The sequence below is a fragment of the Sparus aurata genome, chromosome 22 (assembly GCF_900880675.1).
Source record: "Sparus aurata chromosome 22, fSpaAur1.1, whole genome shotgun sequence".
Classification (NCBI taxonomy): Eukaryota; Metazoa; Chordata; class Actinopteri; order Spariformes; family Sparidae; genus Sparus; species Sparus aurata.
In genome coordinates, this window is record NC_044208.1 from 26,478,936 (window position 1) to 26,504,799 (window position 25,864).

A 25,864-nucleotide genomic window follows, 5' to 3' on the forward strand; every position below is an offset into this window, starting at 1 on the left:
AATCAGCAAAAAACGTTTTCAAAACCTGAGGGATGAAATGAAAATGGACCAAATGAACGGTGACTGGATTTCCATTTGGAAAAAAGACTGGTCGTGCTTATTCTAAACTCGCGCTCACGTTAATTGTGAGAAATTAGTGTCCAGCTTTTCGTAAATGACTCCTTGTAAACACAAACTCCAGCCGTCTGAGTCATGAGAAAGAAAAAGCCGAAGGAAAGAAATGTTTCACTTATTTCTTACTCACACAGTTGCCTTAGTGTCTCTGTGTTTTTTTTTTTTTTTCTCTATTTCGGTCTCTCTCTCTCAAACACATAGTCACCCTATTACACTCTGTCACGGCGCCATGTCACCACAAACAAACATAGCTCCTGTTACTGAGGCCGAAGCCAGCACAGCTCTGATGCTCTGAAACTGTGACAAGATCAGATTAGTGGCTGTATCGCTGCCCAGGCTGGGCATCTGAGACATCGACATAAACTCCCAGGCTGCATCCCGCCTCTAAACGAGGTTGTTTTTCAAACCGTCTTTCTTTTATTGCCGCGGTAACTCTCGTCGCACCGAACCACTCGTAACTTCGTTCGCTCATGTGTTTGTTTGGTGTTTCGTGAGCTCGTCGTCTTCAAATCCACAAGTCATTTTTTTATGTTATCTTTGATTTTTATCGCTGCAAACAAACTGAGTGTCATGAGGCCATTATTACACACATTATAGATGAAATCAACAGATGGTGCGGTTGTTTGTTATCAGTAGGAAACAAACTGAGTCGACCTTGACCGAGACGAGCTGCCTTGGCTTTGTCATCGAAAGCGAAGGCAACTGATAGCGGCCCAACAGAATGGAAAAGTCTTGTTCGGCAGCCTTGTTCGAGCCCATCCACTCCTCCAGACCGTGGAGCTTATCAGGAATGCCCATCTGGAGTCAAACTATCAACCCCTCTTGGCTGTCACAGGACAGCTACATGTCACGGGCTGAATCGGTTGTCCTGCAGGGAAATCCTGCCTCTCCTCCGTCCTGTCGGCTCCGATACAGTTTCAGTGGAGTCACAATGAGTGACATCAGCCTGGCAGTCCTGGAGTAGTTGTGTAACAATGGCTCTTTTTAGTTCGGTCCATCCGGCCAGGCAAAGAATCAGCTCGGTTGGTGGTCTGATCTTAAAACCAGTCTGCTTGCCTAAAGGACCCTTAAAACCACACGAGACTAACCCAAAACTGCCCCAGACCATCAGGCCGAGTATGGCCATCAGTGCGCGGGTGAATATGAGCTATTGTGACGCATCATTTAGCGCAATTCTTCCAAGCACATTTGAGTTTAATTCATAAAACACGACAGTTGTTGCTCCAGCTTAGAATATAGACTGTGGGGTGTTCACTGATGTTCACGCAGGTGATGTTTGATTTGTGATTATGACTTTTTAAACCTGCAGTAATTGATTTTCAGACCTCTCTGACCCTCGCAAATCTTCTCCTTTTAGCTCTGTTTTTTGGTCTCAACCAACTCTTGAGGGAGATATTCGGCACTTGAGCTTCTAAATACTCCACTATGTTCACAGACACATCCATCTCCTGTTTGGTTCTGGGCATACAGTGAGCATTCAGTCGAGGTTTTGAGTTTTGAGAGCGACAAGAAACGAAACAGTAAAGTTGCAAGCTATAAAACCAAAACAAAGAGCGGAAAGAGATTGAAACTTGGTAGAAAGAATTGATACCAAAGGCCAGAAATCACTGAATTTTAAGAAACACTGCTTCATTCACGCTCCTGATTCAGGCGCAGCAGCTTTTGTGTTGTCTCTCCTGGAGCCTGACCCGGCTAAGAGACCCAGCGTCAGAGCTGCGATGGAGGAGCGATGGATCAACGAGGGATACGCCAAGAAGCCGCTGCACGCACTCTCTCATAAAAACAGGTAAGCTGATACATACCGTGTGACTAACCTTTGACACATCGCCTACATACACACCCGAAAGCAACTTGAGATTCAATAAATGTACAGTTTTAATAATTTATGCTGCCAAATTTACCCATTTTCATCCTGTAAAAAGAAGAAAAAATCATATTTCGAAATATATCTCAACATATTTTCACATTTGCTTTTTAAATATATTGTATCGCGCTGTTTGTCATTTGTCTATTTGTGCCATGAGAGCACAGTGAGACACAGAGGCTCTCCTCGGGGAAAAGTTTTACAGCAAACATTATAATGTGGGCAACAGAACCAAGAAGCAAATCACTGCGAGTTTTCTAACAAAATGAAAATTTTTGTGGCCAGTCGGGTAACAGCTTTGTATAATATAGCATGACTAAAAGGCTTTTATCACTTTACGCAGTGTGGAAATGCAATCATGTATGGCTCCTCCTGGCAATAATACCCTTTGCTGAAAATCCACATGAATGAAGCACAAACTGTTCCAGCTCTGTTTCTTCTCCCGGTTAAAAAAATCGTCAAACCAAAGTTGCACAGTTTCCCTGGTCATTCCTCACCAACAAAATCCTCAATGACCCCCGAACAATTCGTTCCAGTTTTTTCCATCCCTCTCTCTCTCTCTCTTTCTCTCACGTTGTTTCCCAGGCTGTGTCCGGAGGATCTCAACTCGTCCGTGCTGGCGTACATGACGGAGACGCTGGGCTACTCGCTGTCGGAGATCATGCACACGCTCACCACCAACCGACCCTCCGCCATCATGGCCTCCTATCACCTGCTGCTCAACAAGCTCAGCAGGAGCCAGAAAGGAGCCAAGGCCAGCAAGGTTCACACCTCATTTTCAAACACGACGTTGCCCGATGCCATGAACAAACTTCTGGATCAGTGTGACATTATAAATAACACCGTTCTCGTGTTCTGCTGTGAAGTTGTAACAGCTAACCCTTGTTGATTTGGCAGAAGATGGAGAGCAACGACTGGAGTCTTCCCAGCAAGAATACATGGAGAGAGCGGAACAACACCGAGTCAAAGACGCAGCAACAACAGGTAATTATGTCAGTGGCATCATTAACACAAATACAGCTATCACTTAGAGGTGTTAAAATAATAGTATTCTATTTTTAATGTCAACTAATCCCATAATAGAGATCTTCTGCCAAGTGTTTATCAAAAATATATAGTTTTCTTTCTGTGGTTTCCTGAAGCAGCTGGGCACTGTGGGTTTTTTTTAGCAAAAGTTACTCAAACAGAAGTAAATGGAGCATTTCTTGGGCACTATTTTCAGACGTGAATTAATACACAAGTCAGTTTTATTTACAGGAGCTGGAAGATGTGTGTAGGATTTAAAATAAACTCCAGTGTCCTTGTTCCTGGTGATGCAGTAAGATGCCAACCGGTGCAACAGTGTGGATTTTGTAGTTAAAATAATATCCAAAAAAAACCCCCCTGATCTTATGCTAAGAGGTTAAAGATCTACAACCTGAAGGAACAGCAGTCTTTATTACCCCAGAGGTTGACAGCAGATAAACGTTGTCGGGGCTCCTGACGACTAATCACTGCTTGTCGTCAGAACGAACCAACCAATGAGAAAAGCTCCAAGCAGTCCAGCCGGCCTCTGAGAGCCCAGCAGACAACCGAATGTCAGAGCAGCAGGAAGCGGCCCGAGGACCTGCACAGAAAGGACCACAGGGAGGACGCCGAGAACCGTCCCCCGTCTCCGTCTCTGCCGCAGCTTCCTCGCTCCGCCTCCCCCTCCGTACCGCCTCGCCTGCCTCCCTCCCCCTCCCCCGTCCGTCTGTCTGCAGAGGACGCAGCCACTGATGAGGAAATCGCCATCACCCTGGACACCAGAGAGACGCTGTTTCCTGAAGGTGAGGATTTGTAGCAACGACCGAAACAAACGTAACCAAACACTATCATGTATCTGTGTGTGTGTGTGTGTTCCAGTGACTGTGTTCGGAGACCGGGAGCTCGTCCATCTCTCTCCCCCCAAAACCTCTGCATCCCAACTCTGCGACTCCGCACCTTGCCAAGTCCCCGCGGAGCCGATCAGAGACAGCAGCACGTCGAGGCCGATGCGACACGCACACCTGCTCAGGACGACCCAGTCGGACGGCGCCGCAGACCCGGGGTCAGACTGCTTCCACGACAGCCGCCACCAGGACGACCGCGCTCATCACCTGAGCATCAACGAGCGTCTGGAGAAGCTGCAGACATTTTACTCCGCGGAGAAGAACGGCGTCTCTCCCAGGATGCTGCTGGAGGCCGACACACACACCACACACTCCTCAGACAGAGACCACCTGGGCGCCGCGGAGAGGACGCAGACGTCACCCTCCGCCCCGCTGCCCCGCCTGCGCAACGTGGGGCTGAAAGACGGACGAGGCAGGAAGATGACGTGGGTAGGGTTGACCCGGCCCGGACCTCCAGGACTCCTGGTGAACGGGTCCAAGCCTCCCGCCTTCCCCTCGCAGAGACAGCATACTTTGGTCATTAAGAGCCTCAGGCAGGAGAGGAGCAAGAGACGAGATCTGTCGACAGGAGGAGGAGGAGGAGGAGATAGAGGGACGGCAGGAGGAGGGATGAACGCAGCAAAGAGAAACTCAGTTCAGTTACGTTCGTCTCTCCAGCGCCGGGTGGCGGACCTCAATCTGCCGCTGCTTCCTACAGCCGTGCAGGGGAAGTCGGACAGGAAGAACCAGCTGCACAGTATGGACTACTGATCCACAGACAGCGGGACGCGTCGGAGAGGAGGTGACCGTGGCTTCTTACCTCTCTGTTCCATTCATGCCACCAAACAGGACTCATTACCAAACAGACAACGGGATGCTCAAGTGCCAAAAAATCTGATTACACTCTAAACACTGAAATCTGCCTTTGGTAGCTGGACCACGGTCACGTCGATCTCCACCTGATCCAATGTGAAGTGCAGAACGCACACATTATTTATGGTTCTATTTGTATTCACTGTTCTTTATTACATTTTTGTACTAACGTTGAAGCTCAAAGTAAAAACAAAGTCTCAGTTCTACCCTTTTGTTGTTGTTGTTGTGTCTTAATGGCAACTTCTTTACAGCATTTAAGAATAAATTAAGAGTTAAAAGTTACCTGTTAATAATTAGAAATATGCTTCTGGTTTGTTCCTTCGTCAAATCATAATTTAGACTGTTTTTTTTACATGTACAAGAGCCAAAATGGCGACCGGCAGTTCACAGCAATAACCTAAACATTTTTGACAGCTTTTAAAAACTTTTTCATTATTTATTTGTTACTTATTTAGTTGTCCATTTTACTTTTTGTGACAGAATTGCTCGCTAAATATATTTTTTCCCTCCGCTGCTCAGTTTTTTTTTTTTTACTTCGTTAATATATACCCCCCCCCAAGTTCAAAACAATCTCTCCCCCACAAAATCTCTGACACGTATCTTCTCCCTCCGCTCGCCGTCTGTCTGCACGCTGCGCCCTTCTTTCGTCATGTCAGTCTGAGGATCATTAATATTCAGGTGTGCTGCAAAAAAACAGGTGGAGGAATCTGGTTGCTGCTTTGGGAACGCTCTTCGTGGCTGCTGAATAATTGAGGGGCTGTTACCTGATAGTCTGTGTGTGTGTGTGTGTGTGTGTGTGTGTGTGTGTGTTAAGGGTGTGTGTGTGTGTGTGTTAAGGGTATGGCGCTTGTTCTGCGTGTGCCCAATGAGGACAGATTGAACCCACTGAGGTGGATACATCCCCCACTCCAGTTACCTCTCTGGCTACTTAACAGTGATATGAACCAGTAAGCTCTGATGCTGTATCAGACAAACACACACACACACACACACACACACACACACACACATTCAAGCTGCACAATGGCTTTACACTAAACAAGAAGCGGCTACAGTCGACGTGCCAAGTTGAGTCAGCCTACAGAAATGTTAAGGGTGCATGCTCCAGAAACCAATCAAGGCAATTTTCTGGGTGATGCGGTGACATAAGGTCTTTAAATTACATACGCAACGGAAATAAAATACAATATAAAGCTTGTTTTAGATGCTGGAGATGTTTACGGGTGGAAGCAGGCCATCCATCGAGAACTGAGCTCAGTCGGGCCTGAATGTGAACGGTGCATGTGCGTAAGAATTGGACAAACGCGGTATGGAAACTCGGTTAATAATGCATGTCGCACGTACGTATGCATCCATGGCTACTGGATGGGAACGTTGCGTTTACGTGCACGCTACAGTGAACATTGTTTCGTCAGAGGAGCCGTGTGGCTGCGACGGTGACATCGAACTGTGACTCGGACACGTTTCCACATTCACCGAGAGCCACCACGAAATCACAACGCGACGCAAAGTGAGAGTCTGACCTGCAGAATTGTCTTGTAAAGGCCAGCGCCAGCTTCCTGTAGGGTTCACCTTTGCTGTGTCTGCATCCTTCAGAGGAGCATTTGATATCAGATATCCCAAGTTTCTTTGCGCCCAAAAAAGAAGAAAGAAAGAGAGAAAATGGCGACACTTGATCGTCACTTTTGCGGGCCTGGGCGGCAGAAATCGCGATGTAAGGGTAAAACATCTGGTGACGCAACCAGGAAATGCTCCAAAGGCTAGACCGTCACATTTAACAACGGCTGACGTTGTTAACAAGACCGCAAAGACCAAGTCCTTCGAGGGATGCAGACCCTGAACTTGTCTCTGGCTTCATAAGGGGAAGTGATGCGCAATGTCTGTTAAGGAATATGAGAAGTAATGAGGTGACTTCATTGATTAATATCCAAAGATAATTATGTATCTTTAAATACGAAACTAGGCATCTTTACTCATTAGTTCATACTATAAATCACATGTTAATTCAGTGAGGATGAAATATTTGCTAATTTCTCTTCTCTCACCCTGAGATATAACCTCACATATGTTGGGATCCTCCTTTAACACCAGCTTGGCTCCACTTCCCGTCCTCTCACTTGCCGATACAACAGAATAAGTGTTTCGTTGTATTTAAGTTTCAGCCACTGTCATGGCCAGGGGGGTCCGAAGCTATAGAGACGACCTGTTGGTCGGCAGTCATGCGTACGTATGTCTGTTTGATCAGGTTTGTTGGCATCATCGAAGACATGCCTGGACACGTCCACTTGGTATTTTGTCTTATTGAACTAGTAACTGATTAGCGAAGCCTCAGTCTGAACAAGTAGATTTATAACCTGTTGTAGTCCAACATCTGATCCTGAATCATGTCCGTCTCTCTTGTTTTACATCGACAGGAGCCTCTGAGGTTGTGGATCCACGTGGTCCTCAGTCCAGTTGAGTATAATGAACGTTATGTTTCCCACTCCAGGTTGAAGGCACCGAGTGACAAAGAGTGTTCAACCAGAAAGTCAACTGTACAGATGTTTGCCACGAGCTGCCAACAGATGCACAACTGTGTCTTTGTGTTTGTGTTCAGCTCAACTCAGAACTACACTTCTTGCAGTTATTTCCCTCCAGTCTCTTTCCTTTTTCATGCAGTCAACAGACTTTATTTCAAGGTGAAACAACGGGATTGATTAGCTTTCATTAGACAACAGCTAACGTTAGCATTCAACCCACATTCTAGCTAACGTTACTCTCCGACACGATACAGTTCTGATGCGATACGATTAAGAAAGGCAGAACCAGAGTCCAGTCTGAGAGGTGAGACTTGGGTTAGGGTCACTGGATGTGTGTGTGTGTGTGTGTGTGTGTGTGTTTACATTGTGGATGAGTCACCATCGCTGCCATCACTTGATATATCGCAGCTTAATCCCCGTTAATGACCGAAGACAGACGAGCGCTTTGTGTGTTCGCCGTTTAATACAACAAATGGAGGATTAAGAGACGAGACGAGGGAACCAATACGCAGCCGACCCCGACACGAACCGGAGAGAGATGCAAACAAAAAAGGCGTAAAATGTCATGAGTTTTGGGTAATATCATAATTGTAATTAGTTAATAATGATTCTGATATGAAGGAGCGTGCTGGTGGTCACCTGGAGGCCACAGAGGTGAGCAGGTGCAGTGGTTATGGAATGGAATGGATGGTGTTACTCCATTAGCACTTCAGTAGTCTTGGGTGTCTCTGAGAATAATCGCCGTGCCCATCACAGTGTGTGTGTGTGTGTGTGTGTGTGTGTGTGTGTGTGTGTGTGTGTGTCAGTCTGGGTAAGCCTGTGTTCCGGCGTGTCTGGTTTCTAATGATGGTCATCCATAATTGAGTTTCACCTCGCGGGGGAGGGTGGAGCGGTCCAGGGTGGCGCGGTGGTTAACTAGTCCCCGCCATGACAGAGCGTGTGTTCGTGTGTGTTCGCGTGTGTGTGTGTGTGTGTGTGCACGAGTCACGGGGGTCAGCGGCGCACAAAACGTCCAGCGCCGCAGAGCAGCAACCCGAGCCCGGACTCTGTTTAATTGATGCCACCTCTGATTAACTGTCAGTTTGGGATCAACACCAGCTAATTCGCTAAAAGACGCTCTGACCACTTTAACCTCGGACTCCGCATCGTCGGGAAAACAGGGTCGATTATCGGGAGGGAAATCTTGTTCTTCTGTCGAGCTGCTCAAAGCGTTCGAGCGTGAACGTGGATAAAGGGTCATTTCAGGATTAATTAAAGGAAAAGGTCGTCGGAAACACAAACTTAAAGCCACTATGTGTAAAAATTCACACGTGACTGTAACGTCTTGCAGATTGTTTTGATGGGACGACTTTGTGTCTCCTCTTTAATTGAATTTCTGTCCCTCGCTGTAATTGAGGGAGGCGCCAAAGTCCAGGACTGATTCTTTGACTGGAGTTTGCTACTTATGACCTTCTACAAAGTAATTTTTGGGGGTGTTAATTATCATTTCATCATTCAAGTGTCCTCACTAAAGGGTTCATTTCTTTCCCAATTTCCTTCTCTAAATTTTCCTTTATTTTTTATTTTTTATCGGTATTTACCTGTTGATTGTATTCTGTAATCCTTGAACATTTACTTGGACCTTCCTCTCCCCCTCCTCTGGTTCTCCCATTGTAATGTCTGTCCTTTAAACACCTGATAAATGGACTTAAATTAAATATAATAAAGGGTTCATAAGTGCTTCTCTAATATCTTATAGGTCAGTTAAATAATTAATAACTGACTTAAAACAACTTTAAGTTTCTCACCTGTGGTATTTAGTCAGTTATTGGTAATATCGTAAAATCTGCAGTTACACACATGTAACACAATACAATATAAAAGGATCATGAGTCAGTTTGACTGTCATGGGGTTTTTTTTTTAGACACGGGTCAAAAATCTTGCTTCGACCTCATTCCCACTTCCCGCAATCAAGCCTGTCTGTGATTTCTATCTGAAGCTGACGTCACGTTTCACATCACTAATCAGACAATAGAGCCGTTGTGAGAGATTTATTCGGGTTTAAACATTGCTGGAAACGACTCAACTCAATTTATAACAAAGTCCTGGTTGATTTTTTTTAGACATTTTATTGCAGGAATGTTGAATAATATATCTTTGAGTTTGAAGCCCGTCTCGTCTCGTGTGGTATTTCAGTTTATCTTTGTAGTAAATGACAACAATCCAACAAGTCTGCAGTTAATTAAATATTAATGAATGATTGATAACTGGCTTGTTGTCAGTGTGCCGTGCGGCTTACAATACAACGGTCAGAGGATCAGTAACCGCTTCAATAACCATCATTAAAGTCTTCAGTTACAACGTATCAATCTTATATAAAAGCTGATTTATTAGATAGTGGTTCTAGCTTTGGAGAAAATGACTGAATCTGCATTAAACACCAGGGTCGTGGATTCGCTGTAGGATAGCTCCGAGTTGGTTTTTATACTTCTTTTCTTTTGTCTTTTCTCTTTTTTCAAACTGCTGTTAGAATCACTGGTAGCTGCCGAGAGCCCGAGCCGACGACAGCTATCAAACTGAGTGGAATCGCAGGTTTTTGGTCGAGTGTTCCTTTTAAAGATTAGAACAAAACAAATTCCTTTCGACGTCTGCACAGCTTGAGACTTTCGCTTGACAGTTTCTATAATACGGCTGCACGAACTGAAGAACCTGGAAATGAGAGGAAAAAAACCAAAGTGCACACAGACAGAAATATGTTTTCGTCAGAGCTGCTGAAACAATCTCGTCCACGTTTATTTCAGCGCTGATCTCGACTCAACGAAAACACTTTGGTGCGTTCGGCTGCTCCCACACAATGAGGCGGATCGCATATTTAATGGACGAGCGAACCTCTGGCCGGCTCGCAGCACATTGTTTGGATGAATCATAGCTCGGTGAGAGTCGTATTTCTGGATGAAAAAGATCCCGTCATGATAAGCGGCGGTCGTGAGCGGCTGCCAGCTGTTTTGACAGGCAGAACTCAGCACCTACGCTTTCACAATAAAAAAGGGGGCAGATTCAAGACAGACATGCTGGGCCTCCACGTTCAAACACGACCGACCCAATGATATACAAGCGCTTATTAAAGGAAAACCCGCCGTGTAGTTTCCACCTTTTGATGTTCTCTGGCGGATTAACTCGAGGATCTCTGATTGCTCTCGGGTTTTGAGAGTCAAACGCGTGATCCCGGAGCGTGCTGAGAGTTGCTGTGAAAGTGCGGAGATGATTAAAACGAACACAAAGCGTTTGCCGCCAGACGAGCTCGCAGGCGAGAAGACAATCAATTACTAATGAAGTCTGGAACGGAACGCGGAGAGCCACATGAGTCAAGGGGTGTAAAGTTCAGCGGCGGTGAAGAAGATTATAAAAATACCAACTGTTGTTCGACCTGTGGAACTCAGTTTTTTCGGGGGAGGAAATGAGTGCAGGAGCTTTCATGACTCCACACTGCGAGTCCCCAACGGCTGCAACCGTCGACACACAGCAGAACATCGTGTGACATGTATTGTTGTGCAGCTCCATCTGCTGCTGGATCTGTGAACCGCAGGCTGTGTTGCTGTTTCATCTGCTCTCAGTCGCAAAACTCTAACACATCATCTGTAAAACACTAGAATGCACCAAACAAGTCAGCGATGTCCGGCCCAGAAGTCGATTTCATCCCGCAGGACAGAAAAACTGAATTATTCCTCAAAATAATTTTGGTTTATGGGACAAAAACCATCTCAACTTTGTGGTGTTTTGTATTTTATCAGATGGTGTGAAAGTGAATGATGCATGTCGCTTTAGAGAAAGAAAAAAAAAGATTTGAGAGGAAAGTGGCCTTCAGAAGGCGGCAAGTTGAAGCTTGAGCACTCAAATTCTCAGATGATGTAGAATGAAATGTATTTTTTCTATTGTTGGATGGTTTATGAAGGTTAGAAGGTCAAAACTGAAGTCCCAATATTAAAAACTGAGCTAACACTTTGGTTTAAAGCTTCTATGTGTAGATTTGTTTTAATGATTGTTACCACTGGATGGCGCCAAAGTAAAGAAAATGATCAAAATCTACAAATATTGTGGCTTTAAGTTTCAGTTTGGATTCTTTGTAGGCCAGAAAACAGCTGAACTGAATAATATGGATTTAAGTAGATGTTTTTTATAAGTTTTTTAGTAGATATAAAAGTGTTTAAGTAGTCTAGCTGCAGAATAGTAGCGTACAGAACACTCAACCTTTTTCATTTTTGGGTTTTTATGTTATCGAAGCATGACTTTATTTAAAACGCTGAGGATGAACTTACTTTGGTTTCTGGCCGTCTGAACTCCACCTGATCACAAAGAGTTTTAGTTTTTTATTATTAAAAACACAAATTCAGCCGATTTTGCCTGTATTTACAAAAAAAAAACATGTTCCCAGACACCAATTTTGACTTGATGCTGTTTTGAGAGCATGCGTTGCAACATGTGCCGTGTGTGAAAAGAAAAGCTAGTGCTTCTGATGTTATTGTACTTGGTAATGAGAGTCTTTTGTAAGAAACGTGTGTGAAAATGGACGAAGTGAAATCTCACTGGTACCTTATTAAAGGCCGGTCTCTGGAGACGCGAGGCTGCCGGTCTCTGGTGGAAGTTGAAGGAACAGCAGCTCGTAAAGGTTCAAGTTTTCTGGCTACGACACATCAGAGCGGTTAAAGAAAATTTGCTTTTTATTTTGTTTCTGGACAGTCCTTCCTTTCACTGGTTAAATACAACATCACAAGTAGCCACAATGAAGTCCTGGAGTGTTTGGCCAGGGCAGCATCATACAACAACTTAGTCACAACTTCAACAGCTTGGTTCATTGATCCAGGGGGGATTCAGACTGTTTTTCCTAGAAAGTGGTGAGTAACGCTGAGGAGCACACTACAAAAAATGCTCGAGAGATTTTAAAAAAAGTATCCGAAATAAAACCGATTTCCAGCCGGATGAGAATCTCACGTGTTTTTTCGTGGTTTTGTTCTGATGTTTTTCGGCCTCACGTTTTGTTTTTTTCGTTGAATGGCACAATTTCTTCTCACCCAGCGGACGTTTAGCATTGTTTGTAGTGTCTGCAGCCTGGGGGGGGGTGGGGGGGGGGGCGCGGAGGTCTTCTATCCTCACATCCAATCAGCAAGAGATGAGAATTGTTAAAAAATAAAAAATAAAAAGCCTGTCTGATGATGCGAACTGCTACACGGGATGGTTTTGGTAGCTAACGAGAAGAAACGCCGCTGAATGGCGTCTTTCACCCGGTCTAAAAAGTCAACAATGCTTTAAGAGAAAATAAAATAAAATCTTCCTACCAAGAAAACAATCCCGTTTTGTAGTTTAAAAAAAAACAAAAACAAAATAAAAATGAAGAAATAATATATGTATTTACACAGATATCCACACAAACATACAGATTATACAAGGATATGCACATACCCAGACAGTGCACGTTCCCGCCACATCAACCGCTTCGGTGGCGGAAAAAAAAAATCTCAGTCACAGTTGTTCTCACGTTTCTACAATCTACGGTCCTCAAAGTCACAGATGTGGGGCTTCAACACGTCCAATCAAAATGTCAGCTATTACAATGTGCTTAATGACTGCGTACAAGCTTTCCCCAGGTGCACCGCAAAAACCAAAACGAGCTACTTTACTTTATGATGGCAGTAGATTTTACATTTTCCGTTTGTGTGTCCCGGTCGTGGCGTTTACTGCAGGGACGCTACAAGGCTGCGGTCTGAACGTTCAGTGTTGCTCGATAGCAGTTTGTGTACAAAACTCGTCAATAAGTGGTAAAAACGATCCAAAAGATCAGAGTATGTTTCCTATGTCGCTTTAAATCGCATCGTTATCGCCGCACTTCGACCGCACGTGAGATGATTAACATTCAGGCTTTTCGGGCGCAGCCGACTCGAGCTCGCTGTTCTCAAGGCAAGGCAGTTCATCTTGGTTCATGTTCACTATTTTCCTTCAGAACCAGATGTTTTTTTTTCTTAAATCTTGACTGGATCCACCTAAAAGTGAGGCAAGATATGAAAAGTTTAGCCCAAAAAGTCCGGTACAGTTAAAATAACGACTTTAATCTCGTCTCCACGTTGATCGTTTCAGTTTCAATCGGCCTAAATTGTGAAACTCTTGAGCGTAGCTTGGATTTTTAAATTTTTTTTGCCATATGTCAACAGATACTGGACACCAGACGGGTGGGCGATCTGACCATTTCAGATCGTGATCGATCTCGAAGGCGTCTGCAATCTATTTTTCCGGCAAATCCTAGAAATCCGAGTTTTTAATGTCTTCAAACTTCTGTTTTTAATCCTCACACAACCTCGTAGCTTAATATCCCTCCGGTGACACGCTGTAAACGCAATCTTGTGTCATAATGGAGGAAACAGAGAAAGTCGCAGGTTATTAAATGTCCGGCTAAAGTCTACAAAGACATTCAAACTGTCGATTGTGGATTGGGATTTTTTTTCTTTTGGCCAGATCGCCCACCACTGAAAGAATCAATTTACACCACACTGACAAACTGTCTTTGTTGTAACATGACGACAATGACGGATTTTTTTTAATGTAATGAGGTGACACGAGTAGTTAGCCCTGTCGAATCCTAAACGGCCTGGCAGCCAAAACCAGGTTTTATGTGAAACAAAGTCCAGTCCACAGCCATTGTTCGAATCACACAGAGGAACAGTGTTTAACAGACTGAAAAAGAAAAAAACAAAACAAAACAACAACATACAGGTTATCTGACAGACACAGTATAAAAGGTGTGACGACGTCTGTGCGCGTGCGACGGCGGGCGGTGTTGCGGCGTTTGTGGTGTTCTGTGCGACGGCTTGTTCCCTCAGAGTGAGTCCGCTCCGGCGACGGTTTTTGAACGCACTCTTCATTCAAGCGCTGCGCGACTAAACCACAAAAGCAATGCCATGGCAACAGACAAATAAACAAAAAATAAAAAGTGAACGAATCAGCGTGAAGACACGACACCTCGGAGGAGACGGAGAGCCAGGAGGCCAGTGCTCAGACAGAGGTCGAAGTGGAAGGTTAGTAGAGTTCAGAAGGTCGGAAGGTCGCCCTGGTCAGTTCATGCCCTGGTTAGTCCAAATCCAAAAATCCAACTCTGTTCACTTGTGAAAACCGTCACCGCAAAACCAGAGTGTGGAATTAATTAGAGGGAAGTTTGTACAATGTTTTACAGGAGTAATCTTCAGTTTTTTTTGTTTGTTTTTTTGTTTGATTTCAGTTCGAAAATAAAATGCCCCAAACCCTCCACACATACATTATATATATATATATAGATATATATATAGCTATTAACATTTATCACAGGGATTTCCAACTGAAAATCATCCGATGATGAGAAAAAGTGACCGAACCTTTAAACTCCGGACACATCAGGCCAGAATCTAGAGTTTGGGTCCAGTTTGAAACGACACTACTTGAGGCATTCCTGTTAATATAATAAAACTTAAATGGCGTTTCCCCAAGGCATATATCATACATTCATAATACTATATGAGACCGTGTGTGTGTGTGTGTGTGTTTGAGATACCAGCCACTGATATAAATGATCTGCACGAAAGCAGAATAATGTGTGTTTGTGTGTGTGTGTTTGAAGGCTCCTGTTCTCATGACTGAAGCACATTTCCGTAGGAAACAATTGCACCTCATTGGCTCAACCAAGTCAGCCAATCACCAAGTGACGGAAGCCAGAGCCCCTGGGCCCGCCTCCCATCGCAGACACCAGAGTTTGATTGGTCAGGAATATGTGTGTGAGAGAGAGAGTGTGTTGTGTGTGAATGTGTGTTTTTTGGGGGGACAGTGGAAAAAAGGGCCATGGTCTGTTCCACTTGCAGTGTCCTCAGGGATGGAGGAGGAGGAAGAGGGGATGCGGTTTCCGTGGTGATGAAAGTGAAGTGTCGATAAGCCGAGGAGGGGAGCAGCCTAAACCTCCGCTTCTTTCAAGCCGATTCGTTCCTCCTCCTGTCAGTCACTGTTGGGCTTTTTAAGGGAGAAGGCGAGGATGTTGAAGTGGCCGCTGAGCTGTTGTACCTGGCAACGAAAGAACACATGATTAAAATTCACATTTGTATTCAATAAAAAAAAAAAAAAAACAGGTTTCCTTTTCAAGATTTGTCAGCACGAGACCGAGATGGATCATTCTGTTTCTCTTCTTAAAGTCCATGTGTATTCACTCCATTTGGCCTTTTTGCATCCATTTAAAAACACTTTCTTTTAATTTTTTGATGCAGATAATCACTGATACTTATGCAGAAGATCAGACGCAGAGAAGGACGAGTCAGTTGCATGCTTGCTAGCAGCATGGCTAAATGCTACAGGGGGGAAAAACAACAGACATTTCTCTGTGTAACGCCGTGTTTCACTTGCAATCCCTCAGTTTAGTCTTGTTCACCAGTTCAAATCCACTGCAGTGATATGCCTCGGTTGTTTATCATTATCTTTTTATTTTACGATGTGGACAAACGAGCACTAGTAGGACCAGTATGCTAGGCAGAGCAACATGGCAGCTTGTCCTTTGTAATTTAAAGGGTGTTGGTGAACCAGTATGAGGTGTATTACCGCCACCTTCTGGACCTGCAGGGGTTAAATTCCAGAACATGAAGCCGCACAAAGGGAACGTGAAATGACACCGTCACGCAACCCTGCGCCTGGATGCTTTCGATTCTGTCTGAATGGAGCCTTAAAATCAAAACTAAAAGACGAAAGAAAACTGCTCAGATTCTTACTCAGACATCTTTATCTGCTGTTGTAAAAAAGGCTACACACACTTTTTGTATTTTTTGTGAAAAAGGTTTGACATTTTGGAAATACACTTTTATTTTCTGGGGGATTAAATCTTGAATCTTGAATCTTCATTTCAACAGAGTTACTGTGTGTTTGTTTGTGTGTGTGCTCTTACCACTGATACGCCGTAGTGTATGTGTGCCAGTATGACAAAAGCTGTCCACAGATACAGCAGCAGGGTCTCGTTGGCAAACACCCCGGTCACCGCTAACAACACCACAGCCACCATTGGCAGCAACAGCCAGCTCAGCGGCTGGCAGCGCGTGTTACTCATCTGACACACAATGAGCTTACACTGAAACAGAAAAGCAGATATTCACACATAAATAAAAACACGTATGAACGCCTGAATAGAGATATTTTTTCATAAGAAGACTGCGTGTGAAAAACAGCAGACGCTCACCGTGACGTTAGCGAAGGCCGTCCCCACCATGAGGTAGTAGATCCTGGGCTGCAGCTCGATGATGTTGGATGGAGAGCAGACCACCCAAATCGTCGAGAGGACAAAGAGGAGGATGGGAGACAGGAAGGGCAGGAAGGCCTCGTACAGGCTGCTGTGCTTCAGAGTGTTACTGCGGTGAGCTCTGCAAAAACACGGAGGGTGAAGAGTTCAGGGCGCCGTGTGAGATAACCAAACTACAATAAAGCTCTGATGAAAAGTCGACTTACTTCAGGACATTGTAGAGGCTCATGGGTAGGGTGACAGTGAAAGAGCAGGCTGGGAATAAAAAAAAACATGAGTTATTACAGCTGCCTCAGGAAGTGAATGAGTGTGTACAGTGTGACCAATCACAGCTCACCGATGATCATAAAGCTGAAAAGGTCTCTGTAGAGGAAGTGCCACAGGATTGGCTGGTACCATGTTTCCACGCCGACCACGGCAGTGACTAAGTAAACGAGGGAGATGGTCTGGAAGGAGACGAGAAAAGCAATACCCCGTATAAAAAGAGTTGGGATAGTGGTGTGTTTTTATTCTACCCTCTCTGAAACCAAAAACACCTGAGCACAAGTGTGAGAAACTGACTTTAAAGTTTAATTCAAGTAGCCTGTTGAAAGTTAACATTGCTATATATACAAATTAGCCAACTACCTCTAAACAACTCCAAATATAGCTGCTTAGCGCTGCTAACTGTAGCTGCTGTTAGCTTGTAAGCTAAATTAACTGTGCAGTTAGCGAGTAATCTTATAAGCCAACTCTGCCCAGGCTGGGAGCTCAGTGCACCAGGAGTGTTAGTGTTGTTTACTTCCGATGATCCTGTCTTGAGTAAGAAAAATGGCTAGGTGCTAGCTTATTAGCATGCTAACTTGAATGATTATATCTGCAACCTACTACACAGATGTCTCTGACGTAATGTAAAAAACGTTATTTTTTCACATTCTGTTGATAATTGTAGAATTTATTTTAAATGCAAATTCTCACATATTGCACCTTTAAATGTACCGTTTGAAAACGTATTACAGAAATTAAATATCTTAAATGCAAAAATTTTATTATTTAAAAGTACAGTTATTTAAAGTATTATACCTATAATACTAGTGTTAAGTAGCTCTACACTTTAATACAGGAACAGTTTTCTAACTTTATTTTGTTTTTAGCATGCTAACCTTTTAGCCTGGGCCATGTAGCATAAGTCTCATTCTGTTACGACGATGTCATGTATGTAGCTATCAAGTGCATATTTATGGTCTCAATTTAATTATTTTGAAACCAATCAGATGGAAACATCAAAAAGTGAGCTGTAGACTGCGATTTTAACCAACCTATGAAGCTAACATAAGTTAGCTATATCTACAGGAATTTTGATGGTAAATATGACTGTTTTTATTATAACCTGCATACGAGCCAAACAATCAACAATTAGCTGTGCATTTAATCTTATTTCACTTCTACTCGTATGTGTGTGAGTCTGTGAGTGTGTGCTTGTGTGTGCATCCTCACCACTTGGCTGATGTCGTACCCCCAGGGCAAAAACAAGATGCCAGTGTTATATTTCTCCCAGTGAGACAGAATGAACGAGAACAGCACCACCCACAGGATGTAATATAGTGTGGTCACGCCTACGCCACTTTCCAAGCGGCCGAATATGGAGTAGACGGTGGCCACAAAAAAGATGCAGGCCCAACTGTCCAGGCCGTGGTCGAACAGCTCCCCTAGTGGCGTGGAGGAGTTGGTGCGACGAGCCTGTTTACCATCAACTCCATCTGAAATAAAAGACACGGATCATTACATCCAGTACATGTTTATGGGGACATTTATAATGAAGCACAATAACATACAAAGTGCTAAAGAATTTTTATAAACATGACTTTAATTTACACTCAGCCAAAGCTGCTGCTGCCCACACACACACACATTACTGGACACAGTCTTTGAAAAACAGCCACATTCTTCCTTCCCACCACTGGACTCACTGTCCCAGCGACAGAACTTCTGGACTTCCCTCATTTCATCCACACATGGAAGTGTTCTGCAAACACATCATCATATGAAACACCATATGGAAACTGACTTTATTTTAATGGATCACGAAGAATGGTCAGCAAGCCTTTAAAACTGACTCCAGCCCAGTTCACAGAGTACACGTCCACACACGAACAAACACACAAACAGAGAAGGAATTCGACAATAAAATAAATCAGATTTACTGACTGCCGGGGGGAAAAATTTGAGGGCATCTGCATTACTCAGTTACTTTGGCACTCTCAGTGATTTAAATAAGAATAAAAGATCACACTGAGCTGCCCTCTCTGGCACTTCTGTCAGAATTCCTATGAGCTTAGACGGTTTAGCTAATATTCGTGAAGCAATGCGATAAACTACAACTGCTTTCAGATTGGAGGCATTACTCAGGTGCTCCTGGTCTGAAAAAACAGTAACACATGTCCAAACATGCATCATGATTCATGTTACTTCTCACTCTGCAGATAGTGCTCTGATGGAGTGACTAATGCTGCTTGAAGGATCGGGGCGGATCCTAACTCTTAGAGCAAAACCCATCTTCACCTAGCATTAAATTGCAACTGAATTAATGTTAGGAACACCTGGGGGCAGTGCAAAAAGCTGAGAACACAATACTGACACATTAACACCTTATGCAGCTGTTATGATGCATGTGTCAGCAGTAATCTAGGTGCTGTACAGAGACAGAGCAGGTGCCCTCTCCTTGTTATTTATATCTGCTAGAAAACAGCAGAAAAATGCCTAATAACTGCAGTGAACAGGACGCACTACCAACAGAGTAAAACTCTTATGTCTGGGAGTCCAAATTCAATATCAAATGCTATTATATTGATTTGTTTTAGAGTAATTTGTTGAATTCAACACGCTATCTGTGACTTTGCTGTCTTGATTTTAGCCTCATAAGAAAATCTCTGTGCTGTAACTTGCTAACCGACAGTAAGCTGAATTATTCCTTTCTGTGTTGTGGCTATTTGTGGAGCTTATCACGACAACGTTAGCTGTCAAAGACCTAATATGAGTCCTGTTCATGTACATATACTTATATTTTGTACATATTTTTTGAACATATTGTTTCCAGTCTCCTGTTTACTGTCCCCGTGCAATTTGTGCTCTCACAGCCAACTGCATATGAATCTGTCGTTATCACAATAAACGGCTATTTGGGGCCAAAAAGTCTTAATTGTTTCTGACTCATCACACAATGCAACAAAGAGAGAGAGAGTACACAGCTGCTACAATGCTTTTTCTACATTTTCACAGACATTCTGGCAGCATTTCAGGCGACTGTTTTCCTCTATGATGAGTTGCCTTCTGCCTCCATGTACCGTTCAATAGCTGTGTTTTGCTCTCTACCGACTCCAGACAAAATATCAGATACGAGCAAACAACTTTCACGTTACACACATTCGTAATTCCCACTTTCAATAATGAAAGACAAACAGGTTACACAAATGTTTGTGTGTCATCCATGTTGACAGTCAGCTAAATGTGTTCAAAGATGCCATGAATGCCGAGATCGTCCTTCACGTTAACAGCTTGAAATATCTTTCTCGAGGGCACTAAAACAGTAGCTGCTGAAAGACATTGTAAACTTCCTCGTCCACATTTCATGTCCGGCTCCTCCCACCTGGTTTCCTATCAGACACACACTTAAAGTAGTCCGTAGCGCAGCGTGCAGCCAAAATCAGAGCCTATTACTTTAACATTAGATACAGACTGAAAGACTCTGAAGTGAAATCACATTCTCTACATGGTGGATTTCTACATTTCAGTGTGTTTTTTATGCACATGGAAACTGTCCATTCACTTCTTCATTTCAATTTCAGTTTCCTCGCTGCAAAATCTCCAAACAAACAAGTATATTGTGATGATGATTTGATTGCTATTAGAGACATCCTGTTGATATCTATATCTGTATTTACCAGAGGCAAGAATTAATTGATTACACAGACACTGCAATCACATTTCAACACACAACACAGCACCTTGTTTATCTCAGCGATAATATGGCGGAACAGAAGTAAATATATCGCCACCTCAGGCGCAATATGTTTTAGAACGCACACACAGCAAAAACTCAAAATCTTACCATGGATGTAAGTCTTATTTTTAGTAAAAATGTGTCATCTGATTAAAGGTAAAATCACATAGAACGTAGCATCTCACAAACATAAATGAAACATGCTTTCACACAATTTTGATTTGTTCCACTGGTTATTTTTTTTAACTTACTACAAGCAAGAAACACCTTGTATTCACTGTGTTCAACTTTTTTAAAAAAAAAAAGTGTTTATGGAGAGAGTCTCAGGGTCACATTCCATTTGGACGAACTTCCCCCGTGCCTCTCGAAAAGCCAGAGAAACAACAACACGCAGGGGTCGCAGGGGTTTCGGACTCACCGAGTGTATAGGCCAAGAAGTTGAAGATCCCTGCAGCAACCCAGACCCAACTAGGCACGTGTTCATGTCCTGCAGCTGAGACACACAGAATGTAAATATGCAGCATACCACACAGACAGCCATGGACCAGCAGGATGGGTTTTCACTTTTCTCAGAGTTTGGTTTAAAGATATATCATCTTAAAATGCAGAGAACGCACAAGCAACTAGAGATACAGCGATTAGTCGATTGAAAGAAAATGAATCACTTTCACTTTTTCAACATTTTCAGGTTCCAGCTTCCAAAATGTCTTTTTTTTTTTTTTCACCGATGAAAGTAAATGAAGAGTCTTTAGGTTATGAAGTGTTGGTTTGGTAAAAGAAGCAATTTGAGGGCATCGATTTAGATTTTAGGACATTTGAGCATTTTCCAGATTTTGAGACGAAAACAATGAAATCGATTACTTGTGAAAATAATAAGCAGATTAGTCGGTGGTGAAAATGATTGTTAGTTGCAGCTCTACAAGTTAATAAGAAGTGCTAAGGAGTACATTTTTAGGTGAACCATTAACATGTGTGCATAATTTGGCTTGGCTGTTCTTGTGAGGACATTTTCACCAGTCTTACAGTGATGTCTGTGTAGAAAGCTGTTATATAAGAAAACAGACCAGATACAGCACTGTATCTTTACAGCGTAGAGTCTGTCTTTGTTTATAATACAAATATTCGGCTGTAAATGTTAACAGTTGTAGCTGGGTGTGTGTTTATGTGTGTGATGTCATGGGTTAGCGATTACCCCGAGCCACCGCAGGCCCTCATGTTACAATGAGTGATGGACTTTGCCTTTAGTAAACCAACTCACCACCTAACAACTCCTCATCTTCTAAAAAAGGTGGGGTGGATTCAACCACGCCATAGTCTGTCGCAAGAGGAAGTAAACTGAATCCCCCACGCACTAAACAAACATAACATTGGTAAAAGAGGTAGTGCGGAGGACCTACCAGAGGCAGTGAAGTCAAAGTCGTAGAAGGCCAACATGAGGAAATTCAACACAAGGAACATAAAGCCTGTAAATGTAATGAGGTTTGGAGCCAACCATGTGGGTAGAAACTGTTGAGAGAGAGACAAGAAGTTAGTGAGTCACAGTTAATGAACATGTCACTTGTCTTCTCATCATAATATTGATTAAAATAACTCGACAGTAATTACTGCTGTCACACTTTATGGCTGGTTACGTAACTGTTCCACAGACAGGGACAGGGATTTTGTCAAATGAAGATCAGGCTGCAGTCAAGCAGAGATTGACGTGAAAAACAAAGGTTTGATGTGGATAAGTAGATAAATGTGTCGGCGCCCTGAACATACTGTTTACAAGGAAGCCAGACTCATGAATCTAAGGACTGAACCGTCTGATTATCAGCTACATGACCAGAACCTGGTTAGAACCAGAGACTGATGTGTTCTGACTCAGGCAGTCAGTCCTGTCACTCTATCACAGCAGACGCTTGGAAACCTCATTAATGATGTACACGCACACACACACACACACACACACACACACAGATAGAGACACACACAGATAGAGACACACACATTCAGTTGCACAGGTTTTTCCTCACCTTAACCACAAAGTTCCAGAAAGGGTGCATGACGTAGACGGACAGAGGGTTGGAATCCACCGCGCTGTACTGTAAAAGAGACACAGATCTATTAGTCAGGATGCGGTGATCACATTCTTCTTTTTTTTTTTAATTATTCTGGTTCATTTCATCCTTCTGCAGGTGTGCTGGGACTATGACCTCATCCATAACTTGTTTACTGGCTAATTTGGGAGCCTGTCATCACGCAGATCAAAACAAACCTGATTCCAGCCTCTGTTACACTATCCAGGCACGACGAACACGTGTGTGTGCCACAGTGTAATGTACACTCTGGTGTTTACGAAGCGCGCAAGGCCGTGTTGAGCTTTCCGAGTCAGAGTAAACATGGCTTCTCTGATGTTAAAAATCTTCTAAGGGGGGCTGTTTTGTGTTTCAACTTCTAGATTTCAATCTCAGTCTCAACCCTTGGTCTTTTGGAAGAAGTCTGCACTTTCAGATGACTACAAGTGGATTCGTTGTTGATTTTTAATGGCATGATTCTCACGGGTGTAGTAGACTCACTGAGGCTTTACCACTATGAAGTCTGCGTGTTCAAACTAGGGAAATCAATGATTAATCGACCCATTCATTGCTGTTAAGAATTTAACTAAATAAAAATGTATCAAAGGGTAACTCCACCGATATTACACTTTGAAGTGAGTTTACAACTCTTAGCTACATCTTAGTAATCTGATAAAATTGCCTCCAGTGATGTCACTCAGTGGCTAAGTTGCATTGTGGGTGATGTATGCACCAAGGCAGAAGAATACATGTAATAAAAAAGGGATATCTATGCTGTATTTGTTTTTAAACTGTCCATAATATGTGTTATAGGACGGCAATGCTTGACTAGTGGAAGGCTTTTCAAAACCTGGTGATTTAATTACCCATAATGCAACTGACAAGAACAACAAATGTGCCTGCTAAGTGACATCAGCTTCCTCTGGAGTCACAGAAGGCTTTATAATACTTAATTCACACATGCAGACGAATTTCCCAAGACTTGAAAACGAACTTTATTGCGTCAAATTAGTGGAGTTGCCCTTAAACCGACAATCAGAGAAGGGCACAGTCTCTGTGCAAATGAAAGCAGATGCATGCATCTTTACAGAGACACTAGTTACTTTCACAGCGTGGTTTAAGTGTGACACAGGATGTGAGAGGGTCTAAAGATGGATGACGGCATGAGAAATATTCCTTCCACCTGCACGCTTTCGTCCGCGCACCTTTCAAGAATACAAACTCGCCGTCAAAGAGAGCCACACTCCTTCAGCTCGGCTCATTCATAACTGTCATGCTTCGCTCTCCTGCAGGCTCGGCAGCCAACACATGGAGCGAGCCACTTAAAAAGCAATTATTGGAAAAAGGTCTCTGGTGGAGAAACAGCTCAGGGGAGCAGTTTCATGCGGTAATCAAAGGAGGAGGTATTAGGGAGAGAGCCTGAATAACCTCTGCTTGTGCTTGTTGTAATTTAAGGACAGACAGCATGAGCCAGAAAATCCAAAACAATGAAATCATTATTGCAAAACATACAGGTCTAATTGGATGAGGTAGGGCTGCAAGCTGATGATTACTTTCATCAAAGGAGTAACCCCCTAACGACTAGTCTGTAAAACCTCAAAAGAATTTGGTAAATCCTCATCACAATTTCCCAGAGACGTCTTCAAATTGCGACTTAATGCATGAATCGACTAACGTGCCAGGTCTTGTTACACGGCACAAAGCTTTACATGATGCTTGTCTGTAAACCTTCATGAATACAGTGTGTATTATACTGATTGTAAAGTAATATATTATGAACAGCGCCCAAGTTAAATTACATCCCCCTTATCAAAAGTGTGTCATTAGATCCATGAACAGCTGCCACTCCTGTTTTCTGCAGCCCTCCACGGGCACTGACAACACAACAGAGTCCTTGTTGTGTGTACTGCCACACTACTGCTCATCTTCATCTTGGGGATAAGCTGGACACTATAAGGTTTTGTTTGACATGCATGAAGGGTGCTATTGTTTTAAACAGCTGAACAATAAAATTCTGTGCTCACTGTAATTCATATGAAAGAGATTTCTAGGTTTATTGTCGGGTTTCCCCCATCAGACACTGGTTCAAGTTGAGTGCTGTCCCTTTACTTATCCATTACAGCAGCTAGCTACTTGGTTGACTTTCTCTTCTGTGGACTGTGGTGCACAAATATTAGCAAACGTTAAAGAACAGTTCTTCCATATAAAGAGGAGGCGGAAGAGACAATGTCTGAAATGTGTTAAAAGACATTGTAAAGCCTTAGTTTTATAGGCAGGCACTGGCGTGGAGGGAGAGTTGCTAGCTAACTGTTAGCATTTGCGCCAGTGTCAAGTACTACATAGACAACAAGGAGACTTCCGGTCGTCCCTTTCAAAGTAAAATATGAAATATTCCCTTTCCTTAGCTTGAAATAACGAAATATATTTTTTAGGTACTTATTAAGCATCTTCCTACTTGAAAATACGTGTTTAATTCAACTGTGATCTTGAGTTAACACCTTCCTTTTCGTTGCTGAGCCCAAATTAACTTTAACCGTCTTTACTGGACTAACGTAAACTAACTAAATAAAAACACCACGCTTTTATTTCCTACGGGAAACACGACCACTGTCTGGTGTTGTTTCAGCTGGCTAACAGCTGCTAGCTTCACACGCTTCTCTCTCCTGCCAGGGAAGCACCCTGCGGATCGTGACAGCTCGATGTCGAGCACACACATACACACACGCACTGTCGGCTCGATGGCTAGCTGCTAGCAGGAGGCTGCACTTTTAAATCATACCTTGTATTTGTCGAAGCCCGCGAGCTGCTCCTGAGTGACATATTCGTAGAGAGCCATGGTGGTAAAAGTCTGGCTCCACGGTGAGAGAAATGGGTATCGCTTCTTGGAAATGCAAATCCCCAAACGTTAGCTGCCGATTCGAAGTACCATCTAGCTTGGCCGCTGTCGTTCACGCCGGGTGAGGCGATGTCGAAACGGTTGGGCCACTCCTACGGGGGTGCAAACATCCAGCCGAGGCGGAGCTCGCCAGCGCCCCCCTCCGGCCTGGATGACCGCCATAAAAGAATGAGGAAAAACAGCCATGTAGCTTATTCGAGTGGACCAAATTAACGTGATTTTAATAAATGAAAGTTCCACTTGAGAAAACACATTTTTAATCGTTTCTGAGGTGACGCAATGAGGTTTTATTTGTGTTAATTGATCACGGGTGTCTGATCTATTGAATGTATTTCTACGGCGCCGTTAACGTGACGTGGCTCTGCCCCTCTGACCGGAAGTGAGAGACAGGTCTGCTTGTTCGC

At 43.4% G+C, this 25,864-nt stretch overlaps 2 protein-coding genes across 6 annotated transcripts in view; one reads left to right on the top strand and one right to left on the bottom strand.

Annotated features, from left to right (window-relative positions):
- The window catches only part of LOC115574662 (hormonally up-regulated neu tumor-associated kinase homolog), a 113,290-nt gene extending 108,344 nt beyond the window's left edge, over positions 1–4,946 (top strand). For 4 of the 5 annotated variants that reach the window (XM_030406336.1, XM_030406338.1, XM_030406339.1 and 1 more), the window contains 5 exons: positions 1,765–1,900; positions 2,564–2,741; positions 2,876–2,962; positions 3,486–3,786; positions 3,863–4,946. In XM_030406336.1, the coding sequence (XP_030262196.1) occupies positions 1,765–1,900; positions 2,564–2,741; positions 2,876–2,962; positions 3,486–3,786; positions 3,863–4,638 (1,478 nt within the window). In that variant the 3' untranslated portion in view covers positions 4,639–4,946. The remainder of the gene's footprint in view (positions 1–1,764; positions 1,901–2,563; positions 2,742–2,875; positions 2,963–3,485; positions 3,787–3,862) is intronic. The other variant, XM_030406334.1, reaches the window with a different exon arrangement.
- Positions 4,947–11,939: 6,993 nt separating this feature from the next.
- selenoi (selenoprotein I) lies at positions 11,940–25,569 on the bottom strand. Its single transcript, XM_030404352.1, has 10 exons — positions 25,344–25,569; positions 22,523–22,591; positions 21,905–22,013; positions 20,926–21,000; positions 18,005–18,267; positions 16,866–16,974; positions 16,735–16,783; positions 16,469–16,649; positions 16,181–16,360; positions 11,940–15,312 (listed from the first exon to the last, which is right to left on the bottom strand). The coding sequence occupies exons 1-10, from the start codon at positions 25,398–25,400 to the stop codon at positions 15,205–15,207; spliced, it is 1,200 nt and encodes a 399-aa protein (XP_030260212.1). The 5' UTR covers positions 25,401–25,569; the 3' UTR covers positions 11,940–15,204.
- Between the last annotated feature and the right edge of the window lie 295 nt (positions 25,570–25,864).